Genomic DNA, 17,422 nt, shown 5'->3' with positions numbered 1-17,422 from the left:
TTTTAAACGTGATTATGTAACTAAATCTCTTTTGATTTATAAATACTGATCCCATCTATGCAGCCTGTTCTTGACAGCCTTTTCTATTCCAAACACATTCCATATAAAATCCTCAGCCACACAGGGACTGATGCCTTCTCTGTTTATGGAGACAATAACTGTGGAGGTTTTTTTTTCTTGTTATATATGAAAGAGAAACACAGTAGTTAGCTCTGGCAGCCGAGTGTCATCAAATCAGACGAAGAACTCAAATTTCAACAACAAAAATGCAGATGAAGAAGAAACAGATGGATGGCTCGAGGTTGTTCACTGTTGAAAGGATTAGCGGTAAACATATTTTTTACGTCTTTCCGTCGATGCCTTTGTTTTCCTAGAAAGACAGCGGTGCCGACCTACATAATGGCATCCCATGCTGTGGACTGCTGAGATTGCTGTTCCTTATGGTGCAAAGTTCTGAAGTTTCAATTTGACCGGTAACACCAAGTTATAACAATAGATCGGAGCCACGCTGAGCATCTGTGCATCTCTGAAACACTGGTAAAAGTCTCCGTTGGTGGACTGTAGGTCTGTCAACGGATATTCTAAATCCAAATATATATTCAAAAGGTAAAATAACAAATATTGAAATATAGTAATTGTGAAAAAAGGCAGCTCTACCGAATCTGTCTGCCTTCTGCCTTGCACGCATCGAATAGAGAGGCGAAGTCCCTCCTCTTCCGGTATATTTTGGGAAAAATGTGAATGGTGGTCAACGGAGCGATGTACAATGTACGTCACCAACATGGCCGTTAGCTTGGCTTGCTAGCTAGCTGACTTAGCTATGTTCCAAATGTAACGTTATCTTTACCTGATGTGTTTTATCTAACATGAATGTTAAATACTGACCTGGCAACATAACTCCTCACAGGGCCAGTGAAGACGACAATGTTAACAATTTTAAAGATGAAGTTCATTCCCCATTTTTTTAACAGTGTACTTAACAAAATAAACTAGCTCAAAGGCCGGCTAGCCTTCAGCCGAGCTAATGGTACCGGTGTTGTCTGATAGACGTCTGAAACACAACTTACGTTTTCTGTTTCTACGTCAGCAGTCGACTAACGAGTTAGTATTTATGTAACTAAATGTGTTTTATAACACTTACAATGTATTAACATGACAACAATTAACAATGTTAAGTTATGTGTTAGCAAAAAAGATTAAGTAAACTCAAAAAAACAAATTCAGACAAGTTTTTAGACGTATTCCGACATAGGTTTTTCTTTTTTATTTACATTTTATACTTTTACAAAAACAACTCTCTTTTTTTTAATAACAGGACTGCAAAGCCAGAACACTAGCAAAGATTCAGAAACAACCATGAACTCTAAAATACAGAGTGGTCTTGTCAGTTTTTAAACAGCCAACTGTGGAATATGATCCAGTTAAAACACTCAACACCACAAACGTCACTTCTCCCTATACAATGTGCAGGTTGCATTACTATCTGGGATGTTTTGTACAGTTTCTCCAAACTACAGTTTAAATACAGTATCAAAGACACAAAATACAACATCTGTCTCAAAGCAGGTTGTAATCAAGTAGCCTACAGTATAAAGAATATGCAACATAGTATGAGTGTATATATACTGTATATTTATATATATATATATATATATACACACACTGCAGACAGTCACAAAGTGAAGACTACTAAGGCCCCCCGTACTCCCACACTAAGCTGTTCTATTCACATTTAACAAGAATATCCAAAGATGCCATGAAACAGCAACCATAATACAAAAAAGTCACCAAAAATATATATATATATATATATATGCCGTTATGAAGAGCTACCATGTGTTTAATCTTGTATTTTCCTTTCTTTTAAATAAACCAGAAGGACTGGAAAACATATACAACATCAAGTGTACATTGAAAAGGCATGTCCTGTATATAATCAGAGATTAGAAAAAAAAACAAAAACATTGCACATTAATAAAAAAAGAAGGGATAAATGTACAGAAAAAGAAGAGGGCATGCTGAACAACAGATTCGAGCTACGCTGGATGAAGAACCATCGACTAATAAGGCCGCGACAGAACGCGTCGCCAACTGAAGACATGCTCTCTCTCACTTCACAGAACGATAAGAACATGCAACTCTAGAAACAAACCGTCGTTTGATATCGAAGCTTTGTTCCTTGTTTCACAGATCAAACGGGGTCCTCGCCTATTTGATTCACCTTCAATCACATTTAAACTAAATTATACATTCTTTTTTTTATATATATATATATATATATATATATATATATGTATCGATATATATATATATATATAATTCACCATTCTGAAGACAAAATGAAATCTTTTAAAAACGACACCTGTCCATTTATTGCACAACCATCGGGTCACAAAAATATTTTGGGCACTTTTGCGTTTTTCAACAAAACAGCAGCATATTTCATTATAAAAAAGTTGTTTGGATACAGACACCGAAAACACGACATGATGAAAAGCAATGACGTATAAATGGAGAATAGAAAACTTCTTTTAATTTTAATTTTTTTTTATTTTGATATTGTGCAAACTAGAGTCGATAGGTCCGTTTACTAAGGCTAGCCTCTTAAATGCACAACATCCTATACAGTGTGTGTTTTTTGTTTTTAAGGGGCAAAAACAGCAGGACCCCCTTTTTTGCTAAATAGCATGGACCACTGAAAGAATGATTATCTCTCTTTTTATTATGTGCAATTACTGATTGCCATGGCAAATCCCCAATGAGATAGAGAACATTTGGTCCTGTACGATTTGTACCCGGATAAAAAATAAATAAACAAAAAGGGGCAAAATGGCAAAACTTTTGGCGCAGGGTGACTCAAGCTCTTGTTAAGACAGCTCTCAGTGAATTTCATTGATCGGGGTAATATTGACGCCGTCATCACAGCGAGATATTCATCTTTACATTTACAATCAACCCTGTGTGTGAGGTCTTACATCCTGCTGTGATGGTCATTAATGGCGGCTGTTTGGACTACTTTTAAAGTGTGTGTGTGTGTGTGTGTGTGTGTGTGTGTGTGTGGGGGGGGGGGGGGGGGGGCGACAGGAAATAAACGATAAACAACACACCCAGTCACAGTCAGTAGCATTCAACTCATGGGTTATTACCACGGGTGTCATTAACTCCCAGAAATACAGGCACAACAACAACAACGTCCTAAACAGGAGCTGGAAGCATCGACATAAAGACCAAAAAAAACTTCTAAAAGCCCAAACTGTGCTCAATCAGTTTACGGTGAAATGATAAGCTCTCTTCTTTACACAATATATATATATATATATATATATTCATCATTTATAATGATTCAACTCACAGTATTTTGCATTCACTCGTCAGCGTGCTCCTGTTGCTTTTAAAGCAACGTTATCACACGCCCCCCCCCCACACCTGTAAACTGGCCATCACAGACAGCATTCATAATCTGTTTGCATCACTTCCTGCTTCCCCCGGTCTGCAGACATTGTTACTTTTTATTTTAATTATATTTTAGTCTGGGAATTTTACACAATGTAGTTTTTTTTTTTTCTCCCTTTGTGACAAATGATGTAAAACAAACAGAATACTGCCGACTGATCCACACCTGTAACTTAATATTCTTGGTTTACGTTTAAAAAAAAAAGACAATCGTTCTCTCAGAATATCAGCAGTGAACCAAAAACACTATTTAAATATTCAGAACACAAACCATTTGATAAGCAATGCTACATTATCGTATCTTAGGAGCACATTTGGGAATTTAACCGCAGTCGTGAAAAAAAAAGAAAAAAAAAAAACCTTGTTACTCCACTTTTTTTACATTTTTGTAAAAATGTACATTTTACATTTTCTTTTATTATCATTAACTTCGTTGGACTTTGAAACAAAAGCTTAAAATAAACTCAATTAACCGTTTTGGAGACGCAAGGTTTCATTTCACAACAGTGTTCATTAAAAAAAAAAAAAAAAAAAAAGGCGGGAAAAAAAGAAACTGCACAAACATCTTTAAGGGAATACTCTGTCAATATAATTTCAAGTTTTTTTTAAAACACTTAAAAATGAAATGTACTGTTTTCATATAGATTAAAAGAAAAGAAATGCACATACACACACCTGACATGTCATATTGTCACAACACCCAACATACACAGCATTCAAAGAGTAAAACTACAGTACAAGCTATTGCAATATAGATAATATTGACATTTAACAGTTTGCCTATAGCGACGGCACTGAAGGAGGAACACAGTCTCTGCCCAAACAAACAAGCTTCATCACCACAAATCAAATACTTCGGACTTTTCTTTTTTTCTTCTTTCTTTCTTCAGCTCAGTTTGCAAAGACTTGATTTGTCGCCGTCGGCAAAGTCAAGACCTCTTCGTTAAAACGGGAACTCTTCAGGCACTTTCCAAAAAGTAGGGCGAGGCTTTATAGATTCAACAGACCTCAGATTGGCAAAAGACAGTAAAATGACTTTAGCTAGTGCTGCATTCACGTCATATGGGAAGTAAAAGAAATAAAAAATAACTTCCTAATACTTGATTCTTCAAGAATTCTGCTCACAAGTTTGAGGGGAAAATCATTTCAAAAGATAAAAATCATTTGACTTTTTGCTGGATTTGGTTTTAGAACGTGAAACGTAAATAAGTGCATCATCAAGGCTTCGAGAGGAACTTTTTTTTCCCAACGTGTCCCAAGTTGTCCCTTTTTTTATAGCCGCCAAGCGGATATTCCCCGTTTGACATGACTGCAAAATAAGACGCGCGGCCAAGTAGAAGGCTTGAATCACTCGATGGTGATGGAAGCCAGCTCCTTGGTCTGGGCACCACGCTGCTGCTCTTCTTCAAACACCTCCGGGGAACTGCCTCCCGCGCCGCCACCGCCGCCGTCGTCATCGTCGTCCATCTTGGTCTCCCCCGTCGCGGCGGCCGTCTGGTCGGCGGCCATCTTGAGGGAGGCTGGGGCTTCCAGGGGGTCCAGCAGGGGCTCGGGCGAGAGGAAGCCGGGGGAACTCTCGCAGTTCTGGGTGGAGGAGGAGACCTGGGAGATGACGGGCATCTGGACAGAGCAGGAGGAGGAGGACGAGGCGGCGGCGGTGGCGGTGTTGGCGGCGGCGGCGGAGGTGCTGCCCGGGTAGACTGGGTGGTGCTCCGAGTCCTCTAACTCATACTGGACCCCCAGCGCCTCCTCCTCCTCCTGGACCTGGCTCAGGTAGTCGGGCACGAGGAAATCACTGCGGAGACGAAGGAGAACCGGAGGAGTTCAACGGCCTTTCATCGGCTACTTACACCTTTTTACATTCAATGTTACATTAGCGATTTTTCCACAAAGATACAAGAAATACACGTTGCATCCTAAACACGTTTTGATACGACAAAAAAATCCATTCAAAGCGTGACGTTCTATGTCTTTCAGGAATATTTGCCTCCAAACAGGAAGTTATGTCGTCGACCTTAAAACCACAAGAACAGACCAACTAAATGTTCACATCAATGAGAAACATAAGTCTGACAACATGGAGCCACTCTGGACTTATTGTTCAGTTGATCAACAGAAAACGTGTCTGCAACTCTTCTGATGATCGATTTCTGTTTAAGGCCAATAAATGATCTTATTCAAAGGTTTGGGAGTTTAGGAACAAATGATTTATCTAATTAAGTCATTTATTCTACATTTCTCATACTTGTTTTTAGGAGTTTATACATTTTAATTGTTTTTACCATGATCAACTTGTTTTATTCCTAATATTATCCTATTTTTTATTGTATTATTTTATCTTGTGAAGCACTTTGAGCTGCATCGTATGTTATGAAAGGTGATATATAAATAATGCTTATTATTGTTAAAATAAGACATTTAAAAGATGTAACATTTGGCTTTTTGAATTAGTGATGTGCATTTGTGAAGGTTTTATGAGCCTAAAGAAATAAAATGTAATCATATGTTGAGAAATACCAAAGTTTTCCTTTAAATTAGTCAAACAACAGACTTAACCGAGGAATCTAAGATGCGTTGGCAGCAACTTTTTTGTGATCATTAAAGTGTAATTAGTGTGTTAGAGTGGCTGTTTCTATTATATATAGTGGACAGACACACATTATTTAAATAATAATACTCAGTTCATGTGACAATAACCTTCATATTTCTCTGTAGTGTGAGTGTGACCGCGGTTGTAAACTAGATTTATCCTGCAGCACTTCTACTATCAATCTCAGAGGGAATTAAGAGCTCGGGATCCAGAATAAATAGCTGAAGTGGAGTGTAGTCTGCAGCCCAATGTGAAAAATACATAGTTAACATATCTTTTTATGTGGAGGTGGAGGACGGGGAGTTAAGAGTCTTTGACTGGATTTTGCCAGAGAATTTTTTCCACCCTGTTATGATCTCAGGCGAAGACTTTTTCTACTATAAACTTTTTAAGGAGTCAATGGACCGTTTGAGTCCCGCCGACCTGTGAGGGCTTGAGGTGATTAAGAAGTGGAAAAGTCTGGGGAATAAAAAAAAAAAAAGTAATAAAAAAAAAACACTTTACGAAGACAGTGTGTTCTGACTTTCACGAGGCTTTTGTGGGCCGAGCTGCTGGTAGAAAAAACAAACAACACACTCGGATTTGGAAAAATCCATTCATATAGAAACAAAGTGATGCAAGTGTGTTTGAACACAACGTTTTAAAAGTGGTCCTCTCAAATATCTCTGTACACTGTGGATCTATCATTGGGGTTTAACTCACTGAATATTGACTACTCGATACCTTCGTCACCTCTTCATCTTCACATCTCTCGGGATTTAGTCGGTAAACTAATCCAAGAAAGACTTGAGGTGTTTGACGTCTCCGGTTCAACATTTTTGCGAAAATACGCAGTTTTCTTTTGCTTTTCTTCTCGAGAGTTAGAGAAGATCAATATCACTCATGTCTGTATGGTGAATGTGAAGCTAGTTAGCTTAGCATAAAGACTTGTAAACAGCTAGCCTAGCTTTGTCCAAAGGTGACAAAATACGCCCACCAGCACCTTTTAAAGCACCTTTAAAGCTGATTAACATGTTTTATCTCGTTGTACAAAAACTGTGTAAATGATCACGTGACATTTTTTTTTGGGGGGGTCAAAGTCGGAAGGCGCGATAAAAAACGAGAGCGACGCTCTTAAGGCGACAGCTGCAAACTGCGTAGAAATAAATTGTTCATATTTTATCTTTGTTTTGACTTTTCTTTAGTTAAATCAGTGAGGTTTCCTGCTAAATTACTGCAATTTCATCATTACCACGAGAAACAGTCCGGCCCGTAATGCTAAGCTAAGCTAACCGACTAGCTCCCGCTACATATTTACATAACAGATATGAGAGTGGTGTCAGTCTTCTCATCTAACTCTTGGGACAAAAAAGTCAAACTTTACCTTTAGGTTGAATAAAAGCCCCCCAATGAATACAGTGACATACTTCAGGTACACTTGATCTGTGCATTCAAATCATCTCAAAAACAATTCCACACAACCAAAGTCAGAAAAGAAATGAACCCCAGGTATTAGAATCTGAACTGAAGATATTTTCTGATTCTGAGTAAATGATGGGGGGGGTGGGGGGGTGTCAGCGCCCTCGGACTCCTCACCTGCTCTGGAAGTAGTTTGCTAGTTCGGACGCCTCATGGTTCAGACTCCTCAGGTGTACAATTAAATTGCCAGAGTTGGTGAACATGGCCCCGCACGTTTTGCACTCGTAAATCCGCGGCTTGCGGATTATGTGTCGGGAGACCCTCATGTGGTGCTTATATTCACCGAAGGACGTGAATGTGGCGCTACAAATCTGGCACCGGAAACAGCGTTTACCTTCGTGCTTCAGCCGATGCATCTTTAGGGAGTAGGCCCGTGTGAACTTTTTCCCACAGCGGTCACACTGGAAAGGCTTAATGCCTGAGGGAGGAGAAGAAGAAACACAGGTCAGCTGAGAGTGTATCACTCATGTCACATGACAGAATAGACTCATCAACATCTGAAAAGGAGGCGTGGCCTATTGGACCAAACTCCACCAAACTGCCCCAGAGAGGAGAGTCCAGATGGAAGCTAAGCTAACCCAGCTAGGACCTGAGGCTACTCCACTACCCAGCATGCATCCTGGCTGTCTGATGTCCCGGTCTCAGAAACATAAGATGGATGAAAAGCAGCAGGAGGTCGGTGACTGTTGAGCCCACATCTTCACAGAGACCTGGATCCATGGTGGTTCAGGATCAAGCTGGACTTGGATCAGGACTCTGGTGGGACCAGAGGAGGTGGACTCTAGTTGGATTCTGGTTGGACCAGAGGAGGAGGACTCTAGTTGGACCAGAGGAGGTGGACTCTGGTTGGACCAGAGGAGGTGGACTCTAGTTGGATTCTGGTTGGACCAGTGGAGGAGGACTCTGGTTGGACCAGAGGAGGAGGACTCTGGTTGGACCAGAGGAGGAGGACTCTGGTTGGACCAGAGGAGGACGACTCTGGTTGGACCAGAGGAGGAGGACTCTAGTTGGACCAGAGGAGGAGGACTCTGTGTTCACATCATGATGCTTGGTGCTCACAGTCAGAGCTGATGGACAATGTTTTTTCCTCATGTTTATTGTGAGGATGTCGGCCATATTATCTGCCGTTTACTGCGGTAAAGTCAGCCACCGAGTGCAAAATATATAAATTATATTTATTAATGTTAATGAAAGAAAACACCTATTTGTACCTAAGAGGACTCTTTTCTCGTAAGTGTAGCCCTTTAATCTCAGAGAATATCCACGTTTTTTTCTCTGGTAAATTTACAAATTAATTACGAAATTACGAAAATTCAGACCTTTTCTAGGAATATTAGCCCCCCCCCCCCATAATGTATTATTTTTTTGCACTAACGCGCCATCGTAGAGGTGTGAGTGGTGGTGAATGAATACTTTTTTACTACCTTTAGTGTTTCTGACTTAAAACTAAGAGACGTAAGAGATGTTACATTTCCAAAAGTATCCCAAGATCAATACTTCTTTTTTTTTCCTCATTTCACGTACCGGAGTGAATGAGCATGTGCTGCTTCAGGTTTTGGATGCGTGTGAATCTGACTCCGCAGGTCGGGCACTGGAAGGGCCTGTCGGGGCCGTTGGTTCCGGGCCGGGCTGAGGGGCTGATGTAGAGGTGGTACGGATACTGAATACCTTCTAACCTGAAACACAGAGAGAGGAAACATCACACGGGACGTTCATTTAAAAGGGGGCAGACTTCATTCACAAACAAGCTGGAATACTCGAGCGTCTTTAGCTTCTGTACCGTGATGGTTTTTTATTTACTAAATGAACATCATGCTGCATTGAAGAAGACTTGAAACTAGAGATTGAGACCATAAACTCATGTTTACAATGTTTACTGAGGTAATAAATCAAGAGAGAAGTAGAGTCATTTTCTCATAGACTTCTATACAACCAGAGGAGTCGCCCCCTGGTGGTCATTAGAGAGAATGCAGCTTTAACACAGAACCGGAGGTTGCCTCATGACTATGATCCACAAATGTTGAAATACAGTTTCAAATGACCAAAGTCTCATTTGATTGGATGATTGTTTTGTCAACGCTCTTGAGTGCAGCACCAACTTTAAAAACAATCTACTGTGACAATAAAATAACTCAGATTCATCTGTTTGAGTTCCTGAATTTAAATAATATCTTGTGAGTTTTTAAGGAAAAAAAGGATCCAACTGTAATCTACATTAAACTGGTATATTTAAAATCAACGCTGTTAAATGTTTTAGAACATTTGATGCTCTAACACAGAGTTGTTAGTGACAACAGTGATATGTGTCAGATTGTTTGACGTTCACAGATTTCCAGTCATGTTTGTGTCTGGAGGCTTTTACGATACACACACAGCCGTCATTACATCCCATCATGACATCATGACGCCTGCATTAATGATCCAAACAGGTTCAGGCTCAGACATCCGGCTGTGCGGTTTGTCTATATGTTCTCTACTGCTCGGGACTTGCCTTGCTGCAAGTCGTAACAAATCACGATACCTTTCGTCATCCTCGCCGTGTCCTCCGGTGTTCGAGGTGCTCTGCATCGACGGCAAGCCCTCCGACACGCCCTCATCCATCGACCCTGAGAGGAGGAGGAGGAAGCTCGTTACTCGTTTGGCAGCTGAACGTCTGACTGCAGAGCTCAGTCTGAGGGCGGGTTGGACTGTGGGCTTTGAGGGTTAATCCCATATTTAGGGATTGATGCTGCTACATTCCTCTTCACTGTCTGCTATTCGACAGTTTAGGAAAAAAACCTGCAAGTGTTTCCATTTTCTTTTTATTTATAGCAGGACAGAAAAGGCTTTTTTAAACAGCGTTCGGGCCGCCAGACAATAAAACTTTCCACTGAGAACAAATAAAGCTCTTGTGGGAGGACAGCCGCTCGTTTACATGCACCAAATATTCCACTTATTCTGAAAAGAACAATATCCTTAATAAGCTGTTTACACGGCTGATGAAAGTTAATATTCCTGTTAAAGTAACCGCTGGAGGACGTGATGGACCTCTTTCATTACTTCTAACTAATTAGTTCATATAAACCTGTTGAAGTCCTTCATGATGTTTCTCCTTCTGTTCTTCTGGACATCGTCTCTACTGCAGCTCTACTAACTGTGTTCAACGCACAGAGAGACTCTGATAGTGAATAATGAGCTGAATACCAGATTGTGTATGAACATTAAATTGTGAGCTGCTCGGTGTTATATAGGATCATACATGCTGTGCGCCTCCCTGCCTGAGGGTGGCGCTGTGTATTGTGACCGTTTTCTTTGTATCCTGTAACTGGCAGGTGATTGGACGGAGGACTCGGGAGGCGGGACATAAGAAGGCACCTGTGGAGGCCCTCACGTCTCCCCGACTGGACCTTGCTGCACCGCGACAGGGATCGCTGATCACATCCTATAAACAACAGTCCATGTAGCTGTAACGTTATGCTGCTCTAATCTTTACTTTGTTACTTCCTGTTTGGGGGGAGCTCGATGAGCTGGATGTCTTTTGCTTGAGTCAGTTTGGGAGAAGGTCAGGTAGTTGATTAATAAAGATTGTTTTGGGCCCGGCTCACCCTGACTCATATTATTACAAATGGTGTAAAATAATAAATATGATGGACTGTATTACAGCATCGATGGGGAGACCTGGAGGAACACTCAGTGAAACTATGAAGACATGATTGATTCATCTGAGACCAACAGTCATGTGACTACAAACCAGAGAAACTTTGACTGCAGAGAGGAGAGGAGAGGAGAGGAGAGGAGAGGAGAGGAGAGGAGAGGAGAGGAGAGGAGAGGAGAGGAGAGGGGAGGAGAGAGGAGAGGAGAGGGGAGGGGAGGGGAGAGGAGAGGAGAGGGGAGAGGAGAGGAGAGGAGAGGAGAGGAGAGGAGAGGAGAGGGGAGAGGAGAGGAGGAGAGGAGAGGAGAGGAGGAGAGGAGAGGAGAGAGGAGAGGAGGAGAGGAGAGGAGAGGGGAGAGGAGAGGAGGAGAGGAGAGGAGAGGAGGAGAGGAGAGGAGAGAGGAGAGGAGAGGAGAGGAGAGGAGAGGGGAGGAGAGGAGGGGAGGAGAGGAGAGAGGATTGGTAACAAATGTGGAAACTTGGAACATTGTTGGATTTATAGATTCTAGTGTTTTCCAATTTTTCTGAAATAAATTATCTAAGAAATTCAACTTTTTCTTTTTTATGATTGATGTCATTCTAACTGTTATTCTGCACTGAAGACATGCTTGAGTCTCTGCTTCTAGTCCTGATGGTTCTGTTTCTATAGAGGAGCAGGACTTTATGTTAGAGTGGAAATAAAAACCACAGAGAGAAACGAAACTGAAACTAACGGGATCAGAGGTTAACTTGCACCAACGGTGGCAGATATGCTGAATATTAAAAACAGAGATTAGGAGACTAACACTGATCTCATCGGCTTTATGTGGTCACAGAGATGCTGCCGGTTGAAGCTCTGTGGCAGATACTCATCCTGACTGATGGTGTAATTTCATCACTCAGTCAGTCAGCGACAGACTTTTGAGTTTGTCTCTAAACAGACGGCTGGTTCCTTCCTCTTTGGCAGAGTTGGCAGCACCTTCTCTAGCTGTTACAAATGACAACAGTGTTTTCCACGAATGACTGATCGTAGATCTCTACGCAGGAAACGCGTTGCTTTGCTAAGCTACGATTGGACAACCTTCAGGGTCGGTGTTTAGCGGTCGATTCTAAATGCTGTGACAGATTTAGGGAAGTAGAAGAGCCCTCACCTATGGAGGAGGACTGTGGACTGATGAGGAGCTCCTCGTGGACCTGTTCGCTCCCCGGCACCGTCTGCTGGTCGCTCAGCGAGCTCTGGGAGGCGCTGACCGGCTGCGAGGACGCCTCCTGGACCTCCTCGTCGCTGAGCCGCTCCACCTTCACCCTCACGTCCTCCTCCTCCGCCGGCACCGGCGACGACACCGCCTTGGAGCTCTCGCACGTCAGGAAGTCGCTGAGCCGCCGGCCGACCGCCACCTCCGAGGTCCCCGCGGCGCCCTGCTCCAAACAGCGGGGGCTCTCCGGGAGCTTCGATTTGTCCGAGTGGAACCTCCGGTCGATGCCGAACGGGAACGTCCACGGGAAGGCCAGGGAGGACTCCACGGGCTGGGCCGCGCCGTCCGAGAACGACGGGGACGGGTTGGGGATCTGAGGGGAGGTGGTGACCATCTGCGTCGTGCATTTGAGCGGACTCTCGGGCGACGCCATCGTCGCGAAGCTTTTGCGTTTCCGGCGCGATTCGCGGCATATCGGGACGTTCCTCTCCATCACGCTGCAGTCGGACGACACCGGCGACACGCTGCCGTCCAGCGGCGTCAGGGCACAGTTCGACGAGGCGCTCTCTGGCGCCGATTCGTGCGGCTTGTCCGCCGCGATGTTGTTGTTGTTGCTGCTGCTCGGGCTCCACAGGATGCTGGACTTCATGAACTCCGAACACGTGCTGGCGACAGCAAACATCTGCATGTAGCTCGCGGCTGCCAGGACGTCGATGATGTTCTCCGTGCTGATGGAGAGGGTGGAGGTGTAGGCGTATTCCAACAGAGGAGCGAAGCCGCTGACGGTCACGTGATGGAGGTCCAGCACGAACTTGTCCTCCTCCTCGGGCCGGCCCACCAGCTTGGAGCGGAAGAACTCGCTGCAGCAGGCCAGGACCACTTTGTGGGCCAGGAAGAGCTTGTCCTGGACCCGGATGGTGACGTCGCAGAGGTGGCCCTGGTTGCGTAAAGCGTTGAGCTTCTCCAGCATCTCCTGGCTGTGGGAGGTCGAGCTGTGGGTGAAGGTTTTGACCCCCATGTTGGAGTCAGTTTAGGACTGTCTACAGGAAATGCCTCCTGCAGAGAGACGGAGAAGAAAAATCATTTCAGTTTGCAAAAGATAAACTACATGAACTGTGTTTTAATTAACTGTAGCGTCAAAATCCATATTTTTGTTCGGGTTTGTTATTCTATGTGTCAAACACTGTGTATACGAAGTGGATGTAGTCATCGTGACGTCACTTGTTGGTTTGTTTGGCGATTTGGCCGTCGCCATCTTGGCTTTTTTTTGCAACCAAAGTTATCATGTTTGGACTGATCCGCTTTATGGTCTGTTTGACTCTAAATGGACCATCATTTACTAAATGAACATCATGCTGTATTGAAGAAGACTTGAAACTAGAGATTGAGACCATAAACTCATGTTTACAATGTTTACTGAGGTAATAAATCAAGAGAGAAGTAGAGTCATTTTCTCATAGACTTCTATACAACCAGAGGAGTCGCCCCCTGGTGGACACTAGAGAGAATGCAGCTTTAACACGTGAAGCTTTGACTTCACTCGTCACTAAAATAAACTCAGGCGTGGCAGTAAAAGAATCAGGTGTGAAATGTCAGTGGACTCTCACTGAACCGTTAGAAATCAATAAGTACAAAGACAAAAGGAGATGTCCTAAAAAAACAAACAGGCAAGTGCATTGTGGGAGACAGTGGGTTCAGGTAGAGGAAACCGCTGAGGTCCTCTCTGAGAGGAAGGCGAAGTAAGGGGGGGGGGGGGGGGGAGCACGGGGGACAAAATGCCAAGTTATGTAACAATCAAAGCAGATGCGCAGCGATGCGAGCCAGACCCATGTGGAGGCCAGTGCACTACAGGATGCTCAGCAGCTGTCTGCGAGACATGTGGATCCTCTGAGGCATGAGATTTTCCATCAAACAAAAGCTCAAGTGAAGGGGGCTCTCGCAGGGAGAGCCGAGCGCTGCTCCCCTTCACCCGCACAGACACAGAGCACAGGAAAATACTGCCGGCGACGCTGGTCCAGTGAAGGCAACATGAAGTACACAGCTGGGCTGCAGAGGTGCAACAGGAGAGAGAGAGCCTGGTCTGAACCAGCAAACAGGGACGAGAGATTAAAGTCCACCGTGTAAAACAAACATTTATTGATTTTTCTTTTCCTCTAATTAGGGTCTAAAACTTGGTCAAATGCCTCGTTAAAGATAAACCTTGAAGGGCATGTGCGGCTCAAATAAGACATTTAATTTTTAATTTAATTTAATCCCACAGCGGGAAAGGTGAGAGTATTTATATTGCTTATATACAATAAATATATAGCACTATACTGGATATATAGCCATACATGAATACATATTTTAATGACAAAATGTATCAAGAAAAAATAAGAACCTTATTGTTTAGCTTCTCAAATGTGAGGATGTGTTGATTTAGTTAGTTTTCTATGATTTAGACTAAATAAGCTTAATAACTCGTTAATATTTATATATATTTATATATATTTATATACTTACGGATCAACATATGGATCAATGCCTACAAACTACTGAAACACACAACAATAAAAGAATAATACTCATGATGGCGATGGGGGGGGAAGGAGGCGTGGCCTTCATCCTCTTGCTACTTTTACTATGTTTACATCACGTAAACAAGTCAGCACGAGCCAACAACAGACAGCAGAGGCTCACGGTCAACGTGCGCACAACGAGCAGAGAGGCTGCGTGTGTGTTTAAGACATGGAGGGTGACAGTCCGGTGTGAAGAACACGCTGAACGGACGAACGTCTGCAACAACAATCACAGTTTGGCGAACACTAGCTTCAACAAGCTGGCGCGTCAAGTCTCCCGCGAGGAGATGAGAAGCACATCCGATTTGAACTGTCAAAATAAAAGAGCGGGGGAACTACCACACGGTAGTTCTTTATCAATAAAATAAGATAATCCTTTATTAGTCCCGCGGTGGATTACAGCAGCATAGTGGATAGTGCACACAAGAGGCATAGTAAAAAAACAAGCTCAAAACAAGTATTATAAATAAGTAACAAAACGGTAAAGAATGTTAAATAAGTGCAAAAGTAAAAAATCCACAATAACTAAAATGTGACTAAAAATATAATATATACAGACAGAATAGTTGTTGTATTTGCCATAAATTTGAGCGGTATCCAAAATGTAAAGTCTACTCATCATATGCTGCTACACTGGTTTTGTTCTAATTATTCGTGAGAGATATTAAAGTATATACTCTCCTTTCCACTTTAGTGACACATAAATGTACACCGTGCAACACAAGTATTCTGTCTGTATATATAATATTTTAGTTATTGTGGATTTTTTTACTTATTTAATATTTACTGCTTCATTATTATTATTATTACAGTTTTATTATTATTACTTATTTTATATTCTTCACTGTTTTATTAATATTACTTATTTATAATACTTGTTTTGAACTTGTTTTTTTACTATGTCTCTTGTTTGCACTATACTATATTCTACTCTAATCCTGTAAATAAAGGATTATCTTATCTTTATTTAACCACTACTAAACAAACAACAACAAAATGTCAATTAACAAGTATAGAAAAATCCCTCCTTTTATTTTGAAGCCGAATTAGCCACATTTCCGGATTGACCGCGGATAACCCTGGAAACGTCGACGCAGCTGCTAAAAAAAAACAACCGTTAGCTACCAAGCTAGCACTAGCCGACACAGCAACACGAGCACTAACAGTTGGTTCCCCTTTCCTTTCATCGATACTTGTACAACTAGCTAGTCGTATTAAAAGTACACGGTAACGGTTATCTAACGAAGGGGGGGCTTTACCTTCTGGAGATGAAGCCCGTGATGTCGACAGGGCCTCTGGATGCGAACAGCTCAGCTGACACTGACACACACACACATACACACACTCACTCACACACACAAAAAGCAGCGATGTGCGATTTGCGCCCCAGCCGCTTTCTGCTCCGATCACTCACATTCCTCGCGCTTCTCAGGCAGTTTGTCCGCCTGCGAAAGCCGCCCAAACATCACAACAGGTGGAAGTTCAACGTTTTAGTTTTTTTTTCCCGAGGTGCTTTGTTTTTTTCATTCCTTTGTGCTTCCCCCCGCTGTCCCCCTTCTTTTTTCTTTTTCTTTTTTCCTGCTCTGTATTTGTATCTCCCACAATGCAACGCGCATCTCTCTCACGGTGCTGTACAGTAAGAAACAGGAAGTGTCACATTCAGCAACATGTAACGAGCACTTCTCAGGAGTTCCCACTGTTTGTATTAATTTGCATTAATCTGATCATAACATTTAAACACCTTTCTTTTCTTCACATTAACATTTGAAGAATTCTCATACACTTTATATTTTGTATTCTTGTATTTATTCTTTGTTTCTATTTTAGTTGATTTTGTTTACTTTATTTACCTTTTACGCTTGTTGCTATTGTGCTCTATTTTACAATGGTGTCAGTATTATTTCTTTAAACTTAATGATTGTTATTGTATTGTTATATATGTTTATTTAATTTGATAGTTTTTCTCCTTCTGTTGTAATCTTAGTAACATTCTGGGACAAGAACTTCCTTCAGGATGAATAAAGTTGTTGAATAAATCTTATCTTATATTTTCATATACTTATACAGTAAATATAATTTACACCTCTTTGGGACACTTGAACATGGAATGTGTTTTTCTCATTTTCTTTTAACTTATTGTATATTGTGTTGGCCTTTATCTTGTGTAATATTTATTTTCTTGTTTCTCATTTATTCTGTTTATTCATTTGAAGATTTCATGTATTGTTTCCAACCTTTAAGGCAAAGACCAGGTCTGGTGCTTTATAGTATTTCCTAATAAAAGGTGACATTTGTTTTTTACTTCTTAGTTGACTAACACTCACATCTTGAACTATGTCACACAACCATTGTCTTTAATGAGGCGTCTATGACACTTTTTTTTGTACCTTGTCTGCTTCCTGAAAAGATTTGTGTCCTATTTTAGTTCCTATTTTAAAATATTCTTCAATGTCAGACATCGAATGCTTTTCTCCATCTTGATAAAACTTGATCGACAGTGAAAACACTCTATGCGACTTGATTTCTATCCCTGATAAAGCCTGTTATAAAGTATTTT

At 41.9% G+C, this 17,422-nt stretch overlaps 1 protein-coding gene across 3 annotated transcripts; it reads right to left on the bottom strand.

Annotated features, from left to right (window-relative positions):
• Nucleotides 1–3,894: 3,894 nt before the first annotated feature.
• zbtb44 (zinc finger and BTB domain containing 44) lies at nt 3,895–16,520 on the bottom strand. Of its 3 annotated transcripts, none has more exons than XM_079166239.1 (6): nt 16,125–16,520; nt 12,263–13,363; nt 10,023–10,107; nt 9,026–9,177; nt 7,619–7,919; nt 3,895–5,248 (listed from the first exon to the last, which is right to left on the bottom strand). In XM_079166239.1, the coding sequence occupies exons 2-6, from the start codon at nt 13,323–13,325 to the stop codon at nt 4,801–4,803; spliced, it is 2,049 nt and encodes a 682-aa protein (XP_079022365.1). In that variant the 5' UTR covers nt 13,326–13,363; nt 16,125–16,520; the 3' UTR covers nt 3,895–4,800. The 3 variants fall into 3 exon arrangements, with proteins under 3 accessions (XP_079022365.1, XP_079022366.1, XP_079022367.1); XM_079166240.1 differs by having other exon boundaries at nt 16,280–16,520; XM_079166241.1 differs by having other exon boundaries at nt 5,103–5,248; nt 7,836–7,919.
• Nucleotides 16,521–17,422: the final 902 nt, after the last annotated feature.

The sequence above is a fragment of the Pholis gunnellus genome (assembly GCF_910591455.1).
Source record: "Pholis gunnellus genome assembly, chromosome: 9".
NCBI lineage: Eukaryota > Metazoa > Chordata > Actinopteri > Perciformes > Pholidae > Pholis > Pholis gunnellus.
The sequence above is the reverse complement of the archived record's forward strand: the minus strand, read 5'-3'. Positions and strand labels throughout refer to the sequence as shown.

Excerpts from the sequence above, each read along its gene's own strand:
- zbtb44 (XM_079166239.1), bottom strand. The coding sequence starts at position 13,325 with ATGGGGGTCAAAACCTTCACCCACAGCTCGACCTCCCACAGCCAGGAG. Across the intron at positions 10,108-12,262 it reads TCCACAGTCCTCCTCCATAG|GGTCGATGGATGAGGGCGTG; the intron begins GTGAGGGCTCTT and ends TCCTCCTCTCAG. Across the intron at positions 9,178-10,022 it reads CACGGCGAGGATGACGAAAG|GTTAGAAGGTATTCAGTATC; the intron begins GTATCGTGATTT and ends TCTGTGTTTCAG.